The sequence below is a fragment of the Delphinapterus leucas genome, chromosome 10 (assembly GCF_059928025.1).
Source record: "Delphinapterus leucas isolate spDelLeu-1000000601 "Yukka" chromosome 10, BTC_Dleu_Yukka2, whole genome shotgun sequence".
NCBI lineage: Eukaryota > Metazoa > Chordata > Mammalia > Artiodactyla > Monodontidae > Delphinapterus > Delphinapterus leucas.
In genome coordinates, this window is record NC_143138.1 from 57,723,192 (window position 1) to 57,744,990 (window position 21,799).

Sequence of the window (21,799 nt, forward strand, 5' to 3'; positions counted from 1 at the left end):
TCTATCCTTATTTTTAGATAAGGAAACTAAAGCCTGGATATGTCAAATGATTTGCTTATGGTTGCACAGCAGTAGTGGACAATTTGAAACTTGGACTGGGTTTTCTGACTGTAGATCCTGTGTTCTTTTGTCTACTGCCACACTGCCTCAAACTATAAATTGCATTTCTTCTAAAAGGTGTTGAGTTATAACAAGCCGTCCATAATCCCTTTTTACCTTTTTCAAACTTTATTTTGAAACTTTCAAACATGCATATACCCTCTAGGTAGATTCAACAACTGTTATTTTGCCATATTCACTTTTTCTCTCTACACACACATACACATTTTATTTGTTGTTATTGTTAGCCATTTGAAAATATGTTGAAGAGATCATGAGCCTCCAACCCTAAACACTGCAGCATGCATCTCCTAAGAATAAGGACATTCTTTTACAGAAGCAAAACATAACTGTCAGATTTAAGAAATCTAAACAATTGTATATTATCATCAAATGGGCCTACTATTAAATATTACATCCATTCCATATTTAGTGTCTCCATTGATCCCCAAATATCTGCTACAGCTTTTTAAAAAAATTCAAAGTTCACTCACTGCATTTGGTGGTTGTGTTTCTGAAGAGTCTCTCTTAATCTAGAACAGTTGACCAACTTTATTCATTTCACTGACTTTTCAAAGAGTCTGGGTCAATTGTCTTATATAGTGTCTCACGTTGTACAAATTAAAAATCAGTGAATCTGATTTATTTTCTCATCATATCCCCCTATATTTCCTGTAAATTGGAAGGTAGGAAAAGAGGCCTGATTAGATTCAAGTTATATCTTTGCTTCACTGGTGGTGTTAGAACTTATGTATTACATGCCATCCTTAATTTCTTTTTCTTTTTCTTCTTGTTTTGTATTTTGTGTACATTAAAATTTCTCCATAGTAAAAAGTAAAAACAAAACATTAAGGCTGGCAGAGGGGGGAATTAGGGGGAGGGATAGGTAAAAGGTAGGGAATCTCTTTTTGAGGTGATGAAAATATTCTAAAACTGCCTGTGGGGATGGTTGCACATGCATGTGAATATACCAAAAATCATTGAACTGTACATTTCACAAGGATGAAGTATATGGTATGTGAATTATATTTCAATAAAAACGTTAAAAAAAAAAAAGTCAGGAACTCACCTCAGAGAACCATTCGTGTGCCTGCCATAGTGCTGAAATGTCCAGGTTTCAACAGAGAGTAAAATACAGATTGAGGAGCCATTTGGAAGACAACCCAGGAGGCAGCGGCCACAGTGTTCAACATAGGGGGAAATGTCTTCACTTAAGAATAAGGCCAACTCCCCACATTAGCAGGTCAATCCAGACTTGCCCTTCCATTAAACTGATACCATGGGCTACATTGTGTCCCCCGCAAATTTGTATGTTGAAGTCCTAAATCTCAGGACCTCACAATGTGATTATATTTAGGGATAGAGCCTTTAAAGTGGTAATAAAGGATAAATGAGATCATTAGGGTACATCCTAATTCAATACCACTGTATAAGAAAAGGAAATTAGGACATAAACTAACAGAGGGAAGACCATGTAAAGATAGAAGGAGAAGATGCCCACATACAAGCCTAGGAGAGAGGTTTCAGAAGAAATCAACTCCACTGACACCTTGATCTCAAACTTTCAGCTCCAAAACCGTGAGAAAATAAATTTCTGTTGGTTAAGCTACCCAGTCTGTGGAACTTCGTTATGGCAGCCCAAACAGACTAATACACCCAACTTCCTTGAGAAGCAACATAGTTCCTTGAGAAGCAACCAACTCATGATTCCCCCAAGAAGAGGAAAAGGGGTGTTCCAGAACCTGGAGATGCAGAGCAGGTGGCATGTCAGAAGATGGCTTTACCCTTGATATTAATTATGGGCCAAGACATTATAGCTTCTTGTTTGGGGGAGGGCAGGTAGAGCACAGCTTTAGCTCTGCCCCAATGAAAGATATTCCTGACTCTTATTCGAGCATATTGCTCTGGGCAAATCAGAGGCCCCCAACCAGATGTGCAACTTCCTTAGTTCTTGCAGATTTGGGGGAATTGCCCAGCTGTTCCTGATTATACAGTTCAAATATCCCACATATCCACTCTCAATGGAAACCTCAGGGAGCCCCTGAGAAGAGGTGAATTGTCTAGACTTCTTCTAATGGTTCTCTTTTGAAAGTCTTTTAAATAACTCACTATCTCGTTATTTCAGTGCTGCTTATTAGGACAGATGTTGACAATGGATAGCGTGGTAAGTGCACAGCTTAGCCTGGAGAATACAGTTGCCAGTGGCTTTAATTTTAGCACCATAACAGATGCCATGACCACCTTCCTCATAAATGGCCCCTGTAGTAGGCTGCACATACCTCAGATCCTAAGGGCACCAGTAGTGTGGCTCCCCAGTGAGAGCTTGAGTGTCATCGATTTTTGCTCATTGTTGAGGCAGCCCGACTAGAGGTTTCACTAGTGGCCTTTTTCTGAAATCAGGTCATGCTGACTTGCCAGGGTCCCTACAGGTATGGTGTAATTGCATCATTATGTTCCCTCCTTCCCTGGGGAGCAACACAGACAGTCTCAGAGAGGGGATATAGCATTTTTCAATCTCATCCAAATGGAAATCAAAGTATAATGTATACAACCTGGTGGATGAGCATGTACCTATGCACCCCGTGACCCTGAATATGCAGCCGCTGTTACCACTCCTCATTTAATCTTAGAGGAATATATATTGTCCTGTGATTACTCTGTCCTTTCATCTAATTGTACTCAAATCTTGGGTGACTGTTGGCCCTGCCCCTTTCCATCCACAATCCATATGGCACCAGCTTGGGAAACTTAATATCTTGTAAATGCATCATCCATACACAAGACATTGCAACTGGAAGGGACTTGGGGGAGAAGCCTGTTAGATATCATAAAATGCCAACTGTACATACATCTCTAGAAAAGTTTAAGTCATTGGACTGCGCCACCTAGGGTGGAAAAACATTACGTTTTCAGTCAGCTGCAAATTCCTAACCAAGAGTCACAGATCAGAAAAGGGGGTGGAACACCAAATATTTCTCTCAAACTGTTTTCACGCAGGGTATTCACAGGTCTTGAAAGGGAAAGCGCACTCATCCTACAGGGCATCCACCTGGGCAAAGTACAGGCCGTTGGTCCTGTGCATATATTAGTGGGAGGACTGTTGTGGTTCACTAAGGAATCAGTCTATAATGTCCTATCCTGGGTCAAATACCTGTACAACAAGGTACTTGGAGCCAGCTGACATCATAACACCTTCCCATTATCCCCCTTGGGCAAGAGTTTTATAAGGCCCCATCAGGCTAGAACACATCCTAATGTTAGGGGGGATAGGGGGTTTGTCTTTAATTTTCTATAGAGCAAAAGCCACCCTGTGGGTATTCACAATTTGTCCCTAACACCTAGAGTATCCTTTGTAACACTCCAAGAGGTCGACAACTTCACAGAAATGTCTTCCAGCATGGGACAGTACTCGTCAACTTGTCAGCACCCAAAATCTCTGGACCTTTCCTACTGGTCTTAGAAGTTGAATTACCAGGGTTTGGGATGCAGAATATAGTTGTGGAATATTTTCTTTGTGTTTAAGAGGTAAGAGGGTAAGTGTCCAGCTCCTAACACGTTTACCACCATATCTGGTCACCTGAACTATCTCCTGGGTATAAATTTTGTCTGTTTTTTTTTTTTAATTTTTTGGCTGTGCCACGCGTCATACAGGATCTTAGTTCCTGGATCAGGGATCGAACCTGTGCCCCCTGCAATGGAAGCATGGAGTCCTAACCACTGGAGCGCCAGGGAAGTCCCAAACTTTGATTTTTAAAAACAAATTGGAAGCTCTATCACACTGCTTACTGTAACTCTTTACTTGCATTGTGGACTCATGAATGGAGCAGAAGCCATGTGCTATAACTAAAAGCTTTTCTACACTTATTCCAGGAATAATATTTTTCAAAAATGTGTACAAAATAATAGAAGCTCTGGATGATTTCTTGCCCTCTAAAATCCAAAACAGATTATAACCCAGGTGGGTTTTGTTATGCCAAACAAGAAATAAACTATAACCAAGGCTTTCCCACACACGAATAAGTAGACTTCCTTGTAAGCATAAAGTCTCTGGTGGATGTTTCACACAACTGAATGTTTTCTCACACTTATCTCAGGAATAGTTTCTTTTCTCAGTTTGGAGTTGCCGAGGTAAAATAAAGTCTGAGTTGTGACTGAAGGTTTTTCCACATTCAGTTCTTTTAAAACAAAGCTATTCGCAACAGGTAGAGCACATGGAAGGAGCCTCCGCTGTACCCATAGTGTGAAGGCTGAGCGAAAAAGAAAAGAGGGCTCTGGGCGGAAGGTTTGCAACCAGATTAGCAAAATGTCGAGCTGCTCTTTTACTTCTTTACTGCTGCACAGCATATTAGTAATATAAATTTATAACTCACCTTCTATCTCCAAGTCTAAACAGACAATTTTAACAGCATGCAAAGAGAATATAAAGCAATTCAAGGAAAACCCACTTTCCCTATCTTGGGGCAAATATTGTTGATTAGTGAAGAAAAAGACAAATGAAATATGAGGCTAATAAAAAGTCTCTGCAACTTAAGGCAGTGAAAGGACATATGAAAAAAATATATTCAAGGGACCTCCCTGGTGGTCCAGTGCTTAAGACTTCGTCTTCTAATGCAGGGGGTGCGGGTTGAATCCCTGATTGGGGAGCTAAGATCCCACATGACTCTCAGCCAAAAAACCAAAAATCATAAAACTGAAGCAATATTGTAACAGATTCAATAAAGACTTTAAAAATGGTCCACATCAAAAAAAAAAACAAACAAAACTTAAAAAGACCTCACAAACTTGGCAATCATGAAAGGAAAACTGAAAGGAAACCAAAATGTAAAACATTACGGATGGGGCTTCCCTGGTGGCGCAGTAGTTGGGAGTCCGCCTGCCGGTGCAGGGGACACGGGTTCGAGCCCTGGTCTGGGAAGATCCCACATGCTGCTGAGCAACTAAGCCCATGCGCCACCACTACTTAGCCTGCACTCTAGAGCCCGCGAGCCACAACTACTGAAGCCTGCAGGCCTACAGCCCGTGCTCCGCAACAAGAGAAGCCACTGCAGTGAAAGGCCTGTGCACTGCAGCAAGGAGTGGCCTCCGCTTGCCGCAACTAGAGAAAGCCCGCGCACAGCAAGGAAGACCCAGTGCAGCCTAAAAAATAAATAACTAAATAAAATCTATATAAAAAAATTGTGGATGAAACACAGCTCTAACTACATATACAAAAGAGAATAAAAGAACTTTACAGGGCTTCCCTGGTGGCGCAGTGGTTGAGAGTCCACCTGCCGATGCAGGGGACACGGGTTTGTGCCCTGGTCCAGGAAGATCCCACATGCCGCGGAGCAGCTGGGCCCGTGAGCCATGGCCGCTGAGCCTGCGCGTCTGGAGCCTGTGCTCTGCAACGGGAGAGGCTACAACAGTGAGAGGCCTGCGTACCGCAAAAAAAAAAAGAACTTTACAGAATACTAGGTGCAGCTTTATGCCACTCTCTGACAGTCCAGTAGAAAGGATGATTTCCAGATAGAGCTCACCAAAAGTTACAAAGAGGTAGAAACTTAAAGAGGGCAGTAATTGAAGAAATCAACATGTTGCTAAAGATTTATGCTTCTTGGGGTGGAGCAGGACAAAAAAAGAAAAGACTTGTCCCTCTCAATTCCCTCATCCCCCAAAATGGATCAAGCCCAGTTATTTTTACTGTTCAAAGAATAATTCCCACATTATTCAAACTCTTCCAGAGTAATTAAAGAAAAACAAATACATTTTGCAAGGCAGGCAAAACCTTATTAGTAAATTCAACTTGGTTCTGTACTTAAAACATTAACAAATGGATTCTATTCCAGGAATGCAAGGAAATTTCAATTATCTAGGAACTTGCTCCCCCTAAAATTACAAAAATAAAGGACATTATCCATGAAATTACAGATTTTTTTTAAAAAAAGGTATAACTTAAAAACCATAACAAAAACTCAAAATACAAAACAATAATAATAATTATACGGTATAGTATGTGCCAAGCACTCTTTTAAGCGCCTTACACTTATGAACTAATTTAACCCTCACAGCCCTGAGGTAGCTCCATTTTATATATGGAAGAGCTAGACACAAGGAAACTAAATGACTTACTCAGGATCACACATGTAAGAAAGTAAGGAGTCAGGATTTGAACCTCGAGTACCAGGCACAAAAATCTATTCTCTTAACTACTGTATTATATTGCTGCTTCTAAAAATAGGAATAGGGACTTCCCTGGTGGTCCAGTGGTTTAGACTCCGAGCTTCAGATGCAGGGGATGTGGGTTTGATCCTTGGTCAGGGAACTAAGATGCTGCATGCTGTGCAGAATGGCCAAAACAAACAAAGAAAAAAATAGGAAAAAAAGGAAACTTCCTAAACCCAATAGAATATTTATGAGAAACCAATAATGAAGTAACAATAGTGAGACTTCCAGGGGTACACGTAGAAGGTATCAATGAGGGCTTTATATGAGATATCCTATGAAGAGATGTCATTTCTATCTTTAGAAGCTTCTAGTCTGGTGGGGATGGGGGGAGGGAAGATTGTGTCCAATTTAAGGATGATTCAATTACAGAGCTGAGTTTTCAAAAAGTATTTATTAAATTACCATATGAAAATTATTATCTATATACTAAAAGAAATAGATACTATACCCAACCTCAAAGAGCCTATAAGTTGGTATGAACACATATGCATTAAATACAGAATAATTTACAACTCAATTTAACAACAGTTGTACACATAGCACCAGCTAAGTCAAAGCACTGAGGTCCAATGAATAGCAGTTTAAGATGAATGAAGACGTATTTGAAGAAGAAAGTCTTTCAGAGATGAGTTGGATCTGGCAGGTTCTGAGGGACACATATTAGCAAAAGAAAAGAAAAAAGATTTTCTAGACAGGGAACATAAGTGATGAGGGACTATATTAGAAGTTCAAAAAGTAGATAAGGAGGGCCACAGCCAAGAGAAAGAAAGAATGAATCAGTACCTTGGAGAATGACTTTATGTAAATGGTAAAATGGAGGAAGTGGAACACAATAAGGAAATACCTCTGTTCTTGAGAAGTACACGTTCTGATTTTGGGACACCTAAGAAATGAGATAGATTTTTAAACACATGAAATAAAAGAAAGAAGGAAAGAAATCTACAAGCACATGAAATGTGTAGTCCTTAGTGGGGAAGGATGGTACTGTTACTCCCACTCTCCCACCTTCGTGACCACCAGAGAACGTTTAAGGAATGATCCACTTTGATTAGTGGTTCCAAGAGGAGACCAGGGTGAGCATACTTCTTCTACAGAAACCTTAACTCAGAGTTCCTTGCTGTCTTAGAGAATCACGTCTTAAAAAACAGACCGAGCCAGACCTGACTGCTTTTCTCCAGTGTGAGTTCGCTGGTGGTGATTGAAAGTAGAACGCTGACTGAAGGCTTTCCCACATTCAATACATTCATAGGGTTTCTCTCCAGTGTGAACTCTCTGATGCACAATGAGCTGTGAGCTGTCACTAAAAGCCTTCTCACAATCTTTGCACTTATAGGGTTTCTCCCCAGTATGAGTTCTCTGATGTACCATAAGACTGGAGCTATAGCTGAAGACCTTCCCACATTCATTACATTCATAAGGTTTCTCACCAGTGTGAATTCTCTGGTGTATAATAAGATGTGAGTTTTGATTGAAGGATTTTCCACACTCATTGCATTTATAGGGCTTTTCACCCGTGTGAAGTCTCTGATGTCGAATGAGACATTTACTCAGACTGAATGCCTTACCACACTCATTACATTCAAAAGGTTTTTCTCCAGTATGAACTCGCTCATGGTCAACAAGTTGAGAGTTCTGATTGAAGGCTTTCCCACACTCACTGCATTTGAATGGTTTTTCCCCAGTGTGGAGGCTCTGATGTCGAATAAGACATTTACTTCGACTAAAGGCCTTGCCACATTCATTACACTCATAAGGCTTCTCCCCAGTGTGGATTCTCTGATGGTCAATAAGATTTCTGTTGGAACAGAAAGCTTTCCCACACTCATTACACTTGTAAGGTTTCTCACCACTGTGAAGTACCTGATGGTGGACAAGGCTTTTACTCCGAATGAAGGCCTCCCCACACTCATTGCATTCATAGGGTTTCTCCCCAGTATGGGTTCTCTGGTGGTCAATGAGTTGAGAACTCTGAGTGAAAGCTTTTGCACATTCGTTACATTTATATGATTTCTCCCCATTATGGAGTCTCTGTTGTTGAATGAGATGGGAGCTATGGCAATAGGTCTTTCCACAATCACTGCATTCATAGGGCTTTTCCCCTGTGTGGATTCTGAGATGGACTATGAGCTGAGAGGTCTGCCTGAAGGTCTTGCCACACTCATTGCACTCATAGGGTTTCTCTCCAGTGTGGATTCTCTGATGCCCAATGAGGTGAGAACTCCGATTAAAAGCTTTGCCACATTCATCACAGTGATAGAATTTCTGTCCCTTCAGAATTTCCTGATGTTCTGCAGGACTTGAGGACAGATCTGGATGTTCCTCAAGTTCCTTATATACATCACATTCATCTTTTGTGCATTTATTTTTATCCTCCTGTGTTATTTCCAAGAAATCACTCTTCAGTCTGCTCCCCTGTTCGCCTGAGGGTTGAACTTCTAGCTTCTCTAAAGCCTCTTCACAGGCATCTCCAGCTTCTGGTCCTCCAGGAATCACTCCATAGAGTACTCCTGAGGTCCTATCAGATGACTCCGTTTCTTCAGAAATTTCCTGCTGTGGAGGCAACTCTGAACTCTCCATCCTGTTCTCACCTGCTGCCAAAAGAAAGAAGAAAACAACTGTTACTCACTCTTACCCTACTGAGGAAATGAACTATCAGGAGCCTATGTACCTAAAAGAAAATTCATATTATGGGTAAGGAATGAGGAGACACATTGAGAACAGGAGAGAAAATGAGAAAACAGCTCAAATTTCTCTCCATGGACAGAACAACAATGAGGGGAAGCTGGTCAGTGGAGGAAGGCAGAAGAAGAGCTATCAGGACAGAGGGATGCTGAGCCAGCACAGCCAGGTGAACAGGCCAGTTGAAAGGCAAGAGACCAGACTGTAAAGCATGGTGTGATCTTCCAGAAGTCACTTAGATGCGACATCTCCTTAGTAAAATGATGAACTCTAAGGTCCTTTCCAACCATGACATTGTATGGCTCCACACTTCTCAGCAAAGATGTTGGGGAGAGAAAGTGGTGGCAAATACCTCAAATCAAATATGAGAAACAATGTGGGCAAACCTGAGAGTAGAAGGGAAATTTATATTATGAGGGTATGATTAGGGAAAAGTGCATATAAAGGAGTGATTCTGGTGTAACAGGACAGTGACAAGATTTGGAGAATCCATGGGTAGAGAAATACTGGGGAAAAGTATTGAAGGGGAAAGCAAAGCTATAAAATTGGGCACCCCCTAGTCCCTGGAGCACTGACTGGTAAGTACAATACTGCACTCCTATAAAAACTAGGAATGGGGCTTCCCTGGTGGCGCAGTGGTTAAGAATCCACCTGACAATGCAGGGGACACGGGTTCGAGCCCTGGTCCGGGAAGATCCCACATGCCATGGAGCAGCTAAGCCCGTGCACCACAACTACTGAAGCCCACGTGCCACAACTACTGAAGCCTGTGCACCTAGATCCCGTGCTCTGTAACAAGAGAAGTCATCACAATGAGAAGCCCGTGCACCACAACAAAGAGTAGCCCCCACAAGCCGCAACTAGAGAAAGTCTGCTCGCAGCAACTAAGACCCAACACCGACAAAAATAAATAAATAAATAAGTAAATAAATAAAACTAATGGGGACTTTCCTGGCAGTCCAGTGCTTAAGACTTCGCCTTCCAATGCAGGGGGTGCGTGCTTGATCCCTGGTTGGGGAGCTAAGATCCCACATGCCTCCAGGACAAAAAACCAAATCATAAAACAGAAGCAATACTGTAATAAATTCAATAAAGACTTCAAAAATAGTCCACATCAAAAAAAAAACCCCAAAAAACTAAGAATGGCATCAATAACTTGAAATATAAATCAAACATGTTTTTGGTATCTTGATAATCAGGAATCATAAGGAAAGTGAGCAGTTGAATATTTGCTTTTAAATTCTAGGATTTTTCAGTACAAAAACTGGGAGAATGCAGAGCAATTATGGTTATAGCTTAACCTAAAAATGTTGGTTCCTTTCAATGACATCTACATCAGGGCTATAAACCTTCATGCTAATTTAGTGTGTGCAAGTTGTAGATGTCTGAATCTCTCACTTCTAAGCCCACCCTCTCCAGAGTAGGCTACTGTCCTAGACCGGTCAAGCCCAGAACCTGCCCTGACAACAGCTCCTTCCATGAAGCAGCCCTGCCCCAGTCTTTCTGAAGGAGAAGCTGAGGCAACCATGCTTTGTGTCAAACAACCCAGCTCATCCCATGATGGACAACAGGTGACTGGAACAGGGCCAAGCACTAGACCCAAGTGTGGCTTATCTGTAGATTAATCATCCACCTCTGTGCAGCAAGGACCAAAGTTCTGCTCAAACAAAGATGTTATTTAATGGCTGAACCACCCTTGGAGCTCCTCTCTACATAAATTCTGAACTGAAGGTAGGACAAGATGAAGGAAATTACAAGTAGAAGCCCAAGCTGAAATGATGCATGGAGAGAAGGCAAGCCATCGGGAGCCAAAGCAAGCAGAACGTGTGAGGAAACAGAAAGTATGACTAAAAAGGAGCTCTGACAAAAGATTCAGAGTGAAGAGAATGGGTATCAGAGGGAGGAGAAAACAGATACACAGAGCACAGCTGTCTTACGACACTGGTGTAAAAATCCTTTCACTTTTGCTGCTGTGGCTCCCAGGCTCCCAAGTCCCTACAAGGCTTTGTTTCCCGAAGTCTGGTCTAGCTGGTCAGTTTGTTCTAGGTTTCCATTCCTTTAGCCTTATTGTAAGTAACTTAGCTCATTGCTTACAACTGAGTGGCTTTCTATTCCTTCCAACAACAAACTCTAACTAAACCAGCCCAGTTCAATTAATAAGAAAGTAAAAAGAATGTTAATAACTGTTAAAGTGGATGATGATGTAGAGGGGTTCATTATACTATTCTCTCCACTTTGTCTCTTTATATTTTCATAATAAAAAGTTAAAAAAAGAAAAAGAATATAGCAAAGAATATGTAAAGAAGGCTGACTCTAAGTTACTGGGTAACAGAGTCATTACCCAATGAAGCCAGGCTGCAGGAATTTTCTGGCACGATGTTCCGGTACAGGGCTGCTTTCTGGCTGAGTGCTGGACCTTTCCACTTCTTCTGAGTATAGTCCACAGACAGGAACTCGAACTCTGCAGCCTCCTGGAATGACAAGCTTCTATTGCTCAGGGACATTCCCAGCCTGGAAAGCAGTCATTAGGGGCGCCAAGAGGACAGGGTCGGGGAATCTGGTGGTAAAATGGGCGGGGGGTGGGGGGGAGGGAATCTGGGAAAGACAGATTAAAAGGGGGAATTCCCTGGTGGTCCAGTGGTTAAGACTCAGTGCTTTCACTGTCATGGGCCCGGGTTCAATCCCTGGTTGGGGAACTATTATAAGATCCCACAAGCCGTGGGGTGCAGCCAAAAAAAAAAAAGGACAAATCTAGGACAGGACCAGCTCCAGGGGAAGCCACAGGAGCAGACTCAGAATGGGCCAGAGGCCCGGAGATGAGCTCTAGCTATTCCTGGGCCACAGACTTGGAACTCAGGAAGCTCACCTGGGGCCTGACCATCCGGAGCACAGTTGCCGCTGCTTGGTCTCCTACGTTCCCCACTTGGGGAAGGGCAGGCACTGGGGAAGCATGCTGAGCTGAGGGAGGAAAGAAAGCTCTGAGTGGGACCAGCCCTGCTCTTGGCTCCAATGAGATCTGTATCCCAGCAAGTGGATTCAGGAGAACCCACACACACGGACCCTCATCCCTGTTCCATAAAGGCATTATCCTTTGTGAGCTGTGAACTTTTCCTGGAGGCAAGAAGGTCCCTGTTCAAACCGAACTGGCGGTTCCTTCCAGCCCTCTCTCTCCCACTCTCGGAAGGAAGCTACACTTCTGACCACCTTCTGTCTCCCGTGGCTTCCCCAGCAGCAGCCTGCCTGGCCTCCCCCTCACCTCTCTGCCCCTCATTCCCTGGCTTCTCTTCCTGCACCTGCCCTCTCATCACGGACACTGCAGGCGTTCAGGCCTCAGAGCTTCCCCTTTCCCTCTCTCAGAGATCTCACGACTCCCAATCTCTGCTCTTAAGCTGTCAGTTCTCTCTGAGACCCATATCACAAGCCTCCAGTTGCCTATTGGACATTTCACTTGGGTGTCCCACAACACCTGAAATTCAGTGTCTAAAGTGCATGTTTCCATCTTCCTTTCCTGACTTCCCCAAGTTTTCTCAGTGATTCCAAACATAGGCCAAAACCCGCTAATTCTCCCTCCTCTCCATTGTCCCATGGATTCTTCGTTCAAATACGTGTCACATCTATCACTTTCCATTCCACTCAAACCCACTCAGGCAATTAGTGCCTCACATCTGTTCTACACTAGCCTCCTAGTGAGGCTCCCGGTCACTGGTCTCCACACTCAACCCACAGTGCTCATGTGCCACAGTAATCCTTCTGAAATACTGTTTCTAACGCTTCAATCCCCTGCCCCCAAAATCTTCCTGGCCTCCATCCAAAGGCCCTGCACAAGCAGACCTCAGGCTCCCAAATACGTCCTTCCTGACCCGACCTCAATGGGGTCCAAGGAACTCCCACTTAGCGAGTGTCTTTGCTCCAGCCCTCCATGATCTCGCTCACCGTTTACAATGTCCACATGGCTCATTCGTGACGGCATCAAATGCCTGCGGACAGATATCACTCACATGTATCTTATGAGGCTGCCTCTTCTTGCACTTAGGACTGACTCTCTGCCAACTAGATAACAAGCTCTTTGGAAGCAGTGCCGGCATACTACATCTCTCTGGTCCTCAACAGTGCCTTGCCGTGAAACGTGCTTGACAAAAATGTGCTAAATACACGAATGATTGGAGAATAAGCAAAAGGAACAAAGTCACTAGGGAAGGAAGACACAGGGCAGGGCAATAAGGGACTCCAATGGGGTGGGATATGGGGAGATGAAGGAAAGGAGACTCCAAAAGAGAGAAGGAGGAATGACTTAAGGCCAAAGCGCGGGGAGTGAGTACCAGAGTGCCCACTGGGGAGGTGGTGGTGTGCCCCAGGGTCACCAGGAGGCTCCAGGTGGGCTCTGGGTGCCGAACCCTCACTGAGGAGTGAGGTAGGAGGAGATTCCTCTGTTGCACCCAAGGCTGTCATCTCCTCCAAATGCATTTCCTGTTCCTGTGCTGGAGCTGAAACCTAGAGACAAGGAAATAAAATTGGGTCCAAAAGAGCATCCTTGAAGGTACAGAACCCAAAACCTCTAAGAAGCACCCCCACGAGAGGAAGCCAGGGAAAGAAGAGCCAGAGGGTCCTTCTAGCCCCACCAGTAAGCCACCTGGGGCAAAAATGCCAAAGCAGGATCTACAGCTTACAATCCTATTTGCCATCCCTCTGTTGACCCTTTCGGTAGGAGCTTCAAGACCAGATTATATAACCATTTCCACTCCGTGTCAGTGTTTCAGACACACATTTGCTTATGAAGAACCCCCTGGAAAAAGGAGTTAGGAAAGTAATTCAGTACACTCCCTAGGGCCTCAGCCTACAGAATAGATCAATCAGAAGTACCAAGGAAGTAAAAAGTGACAGGTGTATGTACCTGTATGTGCACAAATAATGCTACTGAGGCCGACAGCTGGAGCAATACCCCAGAACAGCAGCTGACAAACCTCAGCTTTTCCAACTTCTCTCAGCAAAAGTGTCTCCTCTTCAGAGAAGCCATCCCTGACCACACTGACAAAGCAAGGATAGTCACACTCTCTCAAATTACCTGGTTATGTTTTCTAGAGCATACATTAGTCTTTAAATTATCTTATTTATACCTTTATTGTCTATTTCTCTGCCAATGAAGTATAAGCGTTTTGAGGGTGAGCACTCTGTCTTGGTCACTAGCTCCTAGAACAATGCTTAGCCCAATGGTGGTGTTCAATTAATATTTGCTGACTGACTTCCTCTCAATATTTTGCTAAGAGTTATCTGCAAACTTGGTTTTCAATATGTACTATCTCTCCCCAAAAATTTATACAAAAAGTCAAACAGAAAAAAAAAATTTAAAAAGAAAAGTCAAATAGGATCACATAACACCAATCTTTAGAGACCTCAAGAATATCTCAGAGCACAGACCTTTTATTTTCTAACCCTTGCTTGTTGTCATCAAATCAGTTCCTCACAATCTCATGGTTACTACTTGTACCAGCATTTGGAGCAGAAAGTCTAAAACATTATCTAAATAAATCACTTTTTTTTTTTTGCGGTACGCGGGCCTCTCATTGTTGTGGCCTCTCCCGTTGCGGAGCACAGGCTCCGGACGCGCAGGCTCAGTGGCCATGGCTCACGGGCCCAGCTGCTCTGCGGTATGTGGGATCTTCCCGGACCGGGGCACGAACCCGTGTCCCCTGCATCGGCAGGCGGACTCTCAACCACTGCGCCACCAGGGAAGCCCAATAAATCACTTTTTAAAAATTGAAATATAGTTGATTTACAATGTTGTGTTAGTTTCAGGTGTACAGCAAAGCAATTCAGTTATACATACACATATATGCATTCTTTTCCAGATTCTTTTCCCTTATAGGTTATTAAAGAATATTGAGCAGAGTTCCCTGTCCTATACAGTAGGTCCTTGTTGATTATCTTAAATAAATCACATTTATAAGCTCATTCACTCTGGCATGTGCATAGCAGAGCATAAGGTGAAAATAACTTCTCCTTCAACAAAACACATGGATTTGCCCTACTGGGTTACATCTGCTGAGAAGTTAGGGGGCTCTCTCCTTTAGTGTATATCTCTCCAATGGAATGGTAGGTCCAAGAGGCTCCCTGCAGTCTGGGGTTCCCCAGCTCTCCCATGGATGGTTCTTATAAATGGGACTTAGAGCTCTTAAATACAGCAGCTGTGGGTACTGGCAGAAGATAGAACTTAACTGCACTGTGATAACACAACCTTGTAATTCACTGACAATTAAATCCTGATAAAGTTCCTATTCATTACCTAGGACTCGTAAGTGTCCTCTCCTCGCAGGCCATGAAAACCCCATTCCAATTTTCATTCCAAGATGGCATTCCACAACAAGACATTAGGGAAAAGGTAGTGGCTTAGAATTTAGGGAGCTGGAAAATCCTGGTTCCCACACACATGGACAAAGGGACTGCTTACTAGCTCTGTCACCTTAGATGAGCCAATTAACTTCTCCGTGTTTGCATCGCTTGTCAAATGGAGATAATGATTACTATCTGCATACCTTGTAAGCCTGCTAGGAGCTCAAATTAAAAAAGATATAAAAGCATTCTGTAAATTCTGCAGCCCAGTAGGGATGCCTCTACCACTCTCTCCAGCCCCAATGTGCACACATGTGCATGCTCACTCCTGCTGATCAGAATGACATTCCTTAATCTCCTCCTGGCAAACTCCCACGAAAACGCCTGTTTTTTCATTTAGTCGTAAAAACATTTTCTGAATCCAGGCTAGGTGAGATAGTCCTGTTCTCATGTCCTTATGTCACAAAACTTAAGCTGATGACAGTGGCAGAGTAAGAAATGGATTCCAAAGATCCCACTTCTAGGCTAGAGCCATGAGTGTTCAGCTGCCCTGACTGTCAACTGTTAGTCACTCTCTTGGGTTTGTGACTCAGTCACCTTTCTTCTGAGGCTCCCTGGATAAAAGACAGTTTTAATGGAGGCTATATTCTCTTCTGCTTAAGCAAAAGAAGGCGGGAGATAGGGAAATTTTCCTTCTACCCTCCTCACTAAATAGCACTCTAAACATTTCTTCAACCACTTGTCCTTGCCTATGGTTGGGCCTAGCTGCTCTCTAGACCCTACTGATAGTTGATTTATCCCTGTGTTTACTTGTTTAAACAAGGAAATAACGATTGACAATGTATCTGATACTGTCAGAGGGTACTGGCTATTACCTCTGGAAGAAGTCTAGCCCTAGAACTCCAATCAATTGGAATTCATTCCCTAGGCCTAGATATGTAATCAGTTTTGAAAAAGCACTGAATAAAAATGATGTACTGGGTACTAAGGAAATTTCACTGGTACTGGTTTTCCCTGGTAAAGCACAAAGGAGGAAAAGTAGAGGGGACCCTAATCCATCCTGCTCAGTTACAAGGGAGCAACTGGAGACTCATCAGGAAGAACTGACTCATCCATGGTGTGATGGTCTTTTGATGTCAGTTTAGCTCTAATCTAGGTGTTGCTGTGATGGTATGGTGTACAAGTATTAAAATTCATAATCAGTTTAAGTAAGGGAGGTTATCTCAGATAATCTGGATGGACCTGATTCAATCAGTTGCAAGGCCTTAAAATCAGAGCTGAAGGTTCACGAAGAAGGAATTCTCTTTGTGGACAGCAGCTTCAGCTTATGCCTGAGAGTTCTAGCCTGAACTTTCTGACGGCCTACCTTACAAACTTCTGACTTGACCTGTCAACTCCCCCAACGACAGGTCACTTTCTAGCAATATATATATGTATGTATATATATAATTTCCTACTGGTTTTGCTTCTGTGGCTGAACCCTGACTAATACACATAGTCACTGAACTAGTTAGCTCTGTGATCCTAGAAGCCAGATTTCCCACTGTTATGACACTGCTGACTCTCCAACTTTTCCTTTTGAGTTACCCTGGCTTAAAATTTGAGAGAACCCCAGAAAGTAGGGAAAATCAAAAATAGAATTAAAGAAGCAAAAAGATCCCAGTTGGGTTTGGAAAGCTAGAAAAGAACAAAATGATGATGAGGCCCAGAACTGTTATATCTCATAAGGAACCTAAAAGGCAGGAAAACAGCACAGTAACTTGGAGAAATCCGAGGAAGTAATGAGAACTTCTCAAATGAGGGCCCATGTTATCAGCATACCCTAAGGGCTACTTCTCCCTGACATGCTTCCCTATTCTAACCAGTGTGCGGATCCTCTGCCTGTCAGGAGCACTCTGTGGAGCTCCAGGCTGCAGCTAGGTTCACGACACAGCACTTCACAAAGTAATTCACAGAGCGTGGCTGGGATCTGCATTTTTGTTTAAGGCTAGGAGCACAAAACTCTTTCCCCTTTATACATGGCACTGGTTCAGGAATCCCAAAGGCAAACCAGCTTAGGGCCTAGGGAATGGAGAATGTCTATTCTCAGGCTACCCCAAGCAGTATAGAATGGTTCCAGATGCCATTCTAGACTCGGCCGCTCACCTCTCCTGGTCCACTAACGTGTCTCTGGAAATCCTCCACCACAGCCACAGCCTCCTCACCACTCTCAGGGTGATGCAGCTGCACCCAGGTCCGCAGTTCCCCTGGCAGGATGCTCAGGAACTGCTCCAGGACGAGCAGCTCCAGGATCTGCTCCTTGGTGTGCACCTCCGGCATCAGCCACCAGCGGCAGAGCTCCCGGAGCCGGCTCAGCGCCTCCTGCGGCCCAGACATCTCATGATAACATAACTGCCTGAAGTGCAGCCGGAAAATTTCACAGACAGGAGGGTGATTCTTTTGGAGACTGCAGCCCTGTCCCCAGCTCTGGCTCTCCGGCTCCTGTTTCACGGTCAAGCGCCCCTCCTGCCTCTGGAGAACAGCACCCCTGGGGATGAGGCCTGAAGTTCCCCTGCCTTGGGCGGCCATCGTGACACCAAAGAGAAGCTTGTTTCAGTTGTGGTTTGTCCGATTAAAATGATGGTCTGTAATTCAGATCTCAGAAGCTGTTGTCAGAGTTGAGGATGTAGGGTGATGGGAACATCACCTACAGAAACATCAAGAGAGAAATCAGAGTCCCCAGAGTGCTCAGCCCCAGGCGGATGACAGACCCTCCACAGTTAAAAAGCAAAGCTCTAGAAAAAAGAAAAAGGAGCACAACCAGGGCAGTCTCTCTAAGCATCTCTCCAAGTAACTTCCTTAAAGTTTCAGTGGCTCCCATCACCTACAGGATAAAACCTAAATGTCTATGCCTAGCATCCACAACCTGGCCTGAGGCCTCTATTCTAGCCACACCCCCTACCACTTTCCCCAGGTACCCACCAGGCTAGAAAGACTGCAATGATCTCCAAATGTGAGATATGCAAGCTAATCCAAAAGGTAGATAAAAAAATACTAGGTTGTTATTTAACTATTTAGTGGATGTTTTATAATGTGCACTGAAATTTGTACAACAGTACATACCTTTAACTCACAAATAAACCTATGTTGGAAATGCATGCTCAAAACTCTTCTACTCTACTCTTTTGTAATAGAGATGCACAATAAAGAAAGTTAGCAACTAAAGCTCTAAAGACACAGCTAGAAGCCACACATACTCTTTCTCTGGATTTTTCTGCTTCTGAAACTTTTGACAAACACCTACTCACCTGTCAAGACCCAGAACAAATTCTATTTTTCTCTTGAAGGCATTCCTGATTGCCCCATGCAGGAAGGGGAGCTGGTCACCTCCCTCTCCGTACTTCTCAGTGTAACATTGTATTTTAACTAATTTATGCACAACTCATCACTCACACCCTCCAAACTGCTGGATGGCCACAAAAGAAAAGGAACCCAATGGAGTAAGAAATGCCAGACTCTTTTCTACTCAACCCACTTCCCCTAGAAAGCCTTGCTGATCTCTCCAGGCTTAAGTGTGGTTACTGCCTCAGTGAACCCACAGTACCTTTTTCTTCAAACCTCTGCTAGAGCACTTCTCACACTGTGTTTGGGACTTACACGACTGCCTCCTCCACTTTATGGGAGAGCTCAAAGGGCAGAGCTGGTTCCCAGTCATCTTTGTACGTGTGTGTGTACTTGGCATACAGAGGCCCATATCTGGGAAGCGAACGAATGATACTGAAGTTGGGGGTGGGGGCGACTTTTATCCAGTTTACATACTGTAAAACCCTGAAAATCAGCACCTTAGTGGTAACTAAGGCATCTGTGCTATGCTTCCAATTCACCATGCGTCTTGGTACCTTGGGTAAGCTACTCTCTCCAGGGCTCAATTTCTTTAAAAAGACAAAGACAGACTTAAAAATCTGTCAGTCTGCTCTGAAATACATAGAAAGTTCAGGCCATTTTCCTACTTCCCTTACTGCTCCGAATGCTCAGCCCCTCATCTCATCTGGATTTTTGGCTCTCCAAGCTATACTTCACGTCTGAAATTCTGACTGGGTCTGACCCACTTCTGACGCTTCGTGCTGTCGTCCAGCGCAAGGCTGGGAAAACGTCTATCTACATTTCGCGTTCGACCAGGCTTCTGCGCCGCCGCTCACCTGGCCACGTCTACCCTGCTCATCGCTGTACCCGCAGGTGCTGGGCTCGGTGCCAGGCACGGCTGGTCAGCGCACTGGGACAAAGAGGCGGCTCTACATCTGGCGGCTTCTGAGCGTCACGGGGACCGCGCCGCCAGCCGCGGGGGCGAAGAGTGGGTCGGGCTGGCGTAGCCGACCTGGGCTGTGGGCGGCCGCAGCTCCAGCCTAGCGGCCCCGGGCCCCAGCAACACTTCTCCCCCCCGCCCCGGGCCCGCTCACCAGGAAACCGCGCCCGCGACCCCAGAACTGCAGACGCCGCCGCGGCCGGCGTAAGCGAAAACAATGGCCGGGCCGGAAGCGAGAGAGGCCCCACTTCCGGTCCCTCCACGATCCCGGAAGTCTCGGTTGAGAAAGTGGGCGCCCGGGACCCCGCGACCCCACAGCCACACAGCTGGTGACACCTTGGGCGCGGAGACCACCCCCTCCGGGCCTGGCTGGGGCACAGCGGCGGCAGCGGGGAGGGGGCTCAACTGAGGCCTCAGGCTGCACACGTGTCGCTCTCAGACCATTCTAGGACTGGGCGACCCTGCCGCACCCCAGCTTTGTCGCTTCCCCTCCTGGTGGCCTTGGGAAAGAAAACCTAACCTCTGAGCCTGTTTTTTCAAATGAAAAATGCAGAGCACAGCGTGCGCCTGACACGGCTGTGAGAGCTGAAAGGGGTAACATAAGGACACTACACAGCAAAAGACCTGACATATCCTGAGCGCACAGTCAGATATTATTATACTGTATGTGATGCCCAGGGCATTTTCACCCAATGTGAGTCTTAATGAAATGAGCAACAGGTATCTCCGTCTTACTAAAGAAGGAATGAGCCCAGAGATTGTGATATTTTGGCCGGCAGGTGTGGTTAATCTTTCCTAAAACAAAACAAGCACTCTGGTGTCCAAGGAGAGGCCCCCTAGGGAGGGCCAAGGAGCCAATAAAAAGTGGGAAGTTATGAAGACAACATAATCTAGATGCAATTGTCTAGTCTAATATCTGGGAGGCAGGTGTTACCCAGGTGGACTTCACCTGGAAGAACGGTTTGCATACAGAAGCATGTGAACAGGTCCCTACTGCTAAAAGGATTGAGGAGGCTCTGAAGGCACAACCTCCAAAAACGAATGATATATGGGGCTAACGAAAAGCCTCTGCAACTTGAGGCAGTAAAAGGACATATGAAAAAAATATATTCAAGAAAAACTTGAGTTCCAAAGAGAAACAAAGGGCAAAGGATAACATCAGCCACATTTCCAGTGGAGTTAACTATGTATCTTATGCATTGGGTTGGCCAAAAGGCTCGCTCGGGTTTTTCCATAACATCTTACAGAAAAACCCTGATGAACTTTTTGGCCAACCCAATATCTTGTTGTAGCCCAGCAAGTAGTTCCTTTACAGGGTCCGAAGTAACAGTAACTTGTGCTGTCCAGGCCATCAGCAATATCCCAAGGATGTTCTGGGTCTACCTCTGGACCTGACATGTGTCCATCACATCTCTGCATAAGCCAGGACAGAAATGAAGGCATAAGAAGACCTACTGCAGGGTTTTTACAGTCTTTAAAGAGGTCTCTTAGAGCAGTCTTTGCCCACTGAGCCTGATGAGTGGCCTTCTGATATCAAGGTCACTATCTACATTTGGAAACCTCACAGGGAGGTCTTGGCTATCTGGTCCTAGCTTCTGCCTGACATTGCCACTGCGTGTGGCCACTGGCCCATTAAGGCCTCAGAGACTCAGGGATATTGAGAAGGAAATCTCTTAAGGCCAGGCCAAATGCTATCATCTCTTTCTCAGGTTTCCCTGATGATGCGTTGTCCTGGCTGCCTGGTATGTAGGAGACTTAGAGATCTGGAAAACAAGATTAAGCTTTTTCATTCCTCAGAGCTGTTTCATGCCCAGGTGGTTGGCTTTCATTGTCTGTGAGAGCCAGCTTCATCTGGGAAGTGTGTCCACACTCCATAGGTTCCTCTGTGGCCAGCACTGTGGGTCTAACCTACCATGACTGGATTGTGTTCCAGTGGAGGAGACATGCTCCATGACGCCCCTCATATAGCACCTTGGGAAACCTATATTTGGGCCAAAGACAGTCCCAGAATACCTGAGGGAACACCACCCCTGACCTCTCTGGGAAACTATCACACTAGCTTTGGTATGAGAGCTAATAGAACAAGTAACCCAGTTCTATGTGCCTGAAGCGGAACTCACCATCTACCCCCAACCCTGAAGCTCCATTCACATTCACATCACTATAAAGGGCACTATCATTCATCCAAGAGCCCAAACTAGAACCCTG

The 21,799-nt window shown here is 44.6% G+C and overlaps 1 protein-coding gene across 2 annotated transcripts; it reads right to left on the reverse strand.

Moving 5' to 3' along the window:
* Window positions 1-6,675: 6,675 nt before the first annotated feature.
* On the reverse strand, window positions 6,676-19,760 carry LOC111164308 (zinc finger protein with KRAB and SCAN domains 7). 2 transcript variants are annotated; one of them, XM_089919082.1, is made up of 6 exons: window positions 19,488-19,760; window positions 17,455-17,995; window positions 13,302-13,473; window positions 11,849-11,940; window positions 11,324-11,453; window positions 6,676-8,891 (listed from the first exon to the last, which is right to left on the reverse strand). In XM_089919082.1, exons 2-6 carry the CDS (start codon window positions 17,875-17,877, stop codon window positions 7,441-7,443), a joined length of 2,268 nt encoding a protein of 755 aa, XP_089775208.1. In that variant the 5' UTR covers window positions 17,878-17,995; window positions 19,488-19,760; the 3' UTR covers window positions 6,676-7,440. The 2 variants fall into 2 exon arrangements, with proteins under 2 accessions (XP_089775208.1, XP_030619952.1); XM_030764092.2 differs by having other exon boundaries at window positions 6,676-8,894; window positions 19,488-19,758.
* Between the last annotated feature and the right edge of the window lie 2,039 nt (window positions 19,761-21,799).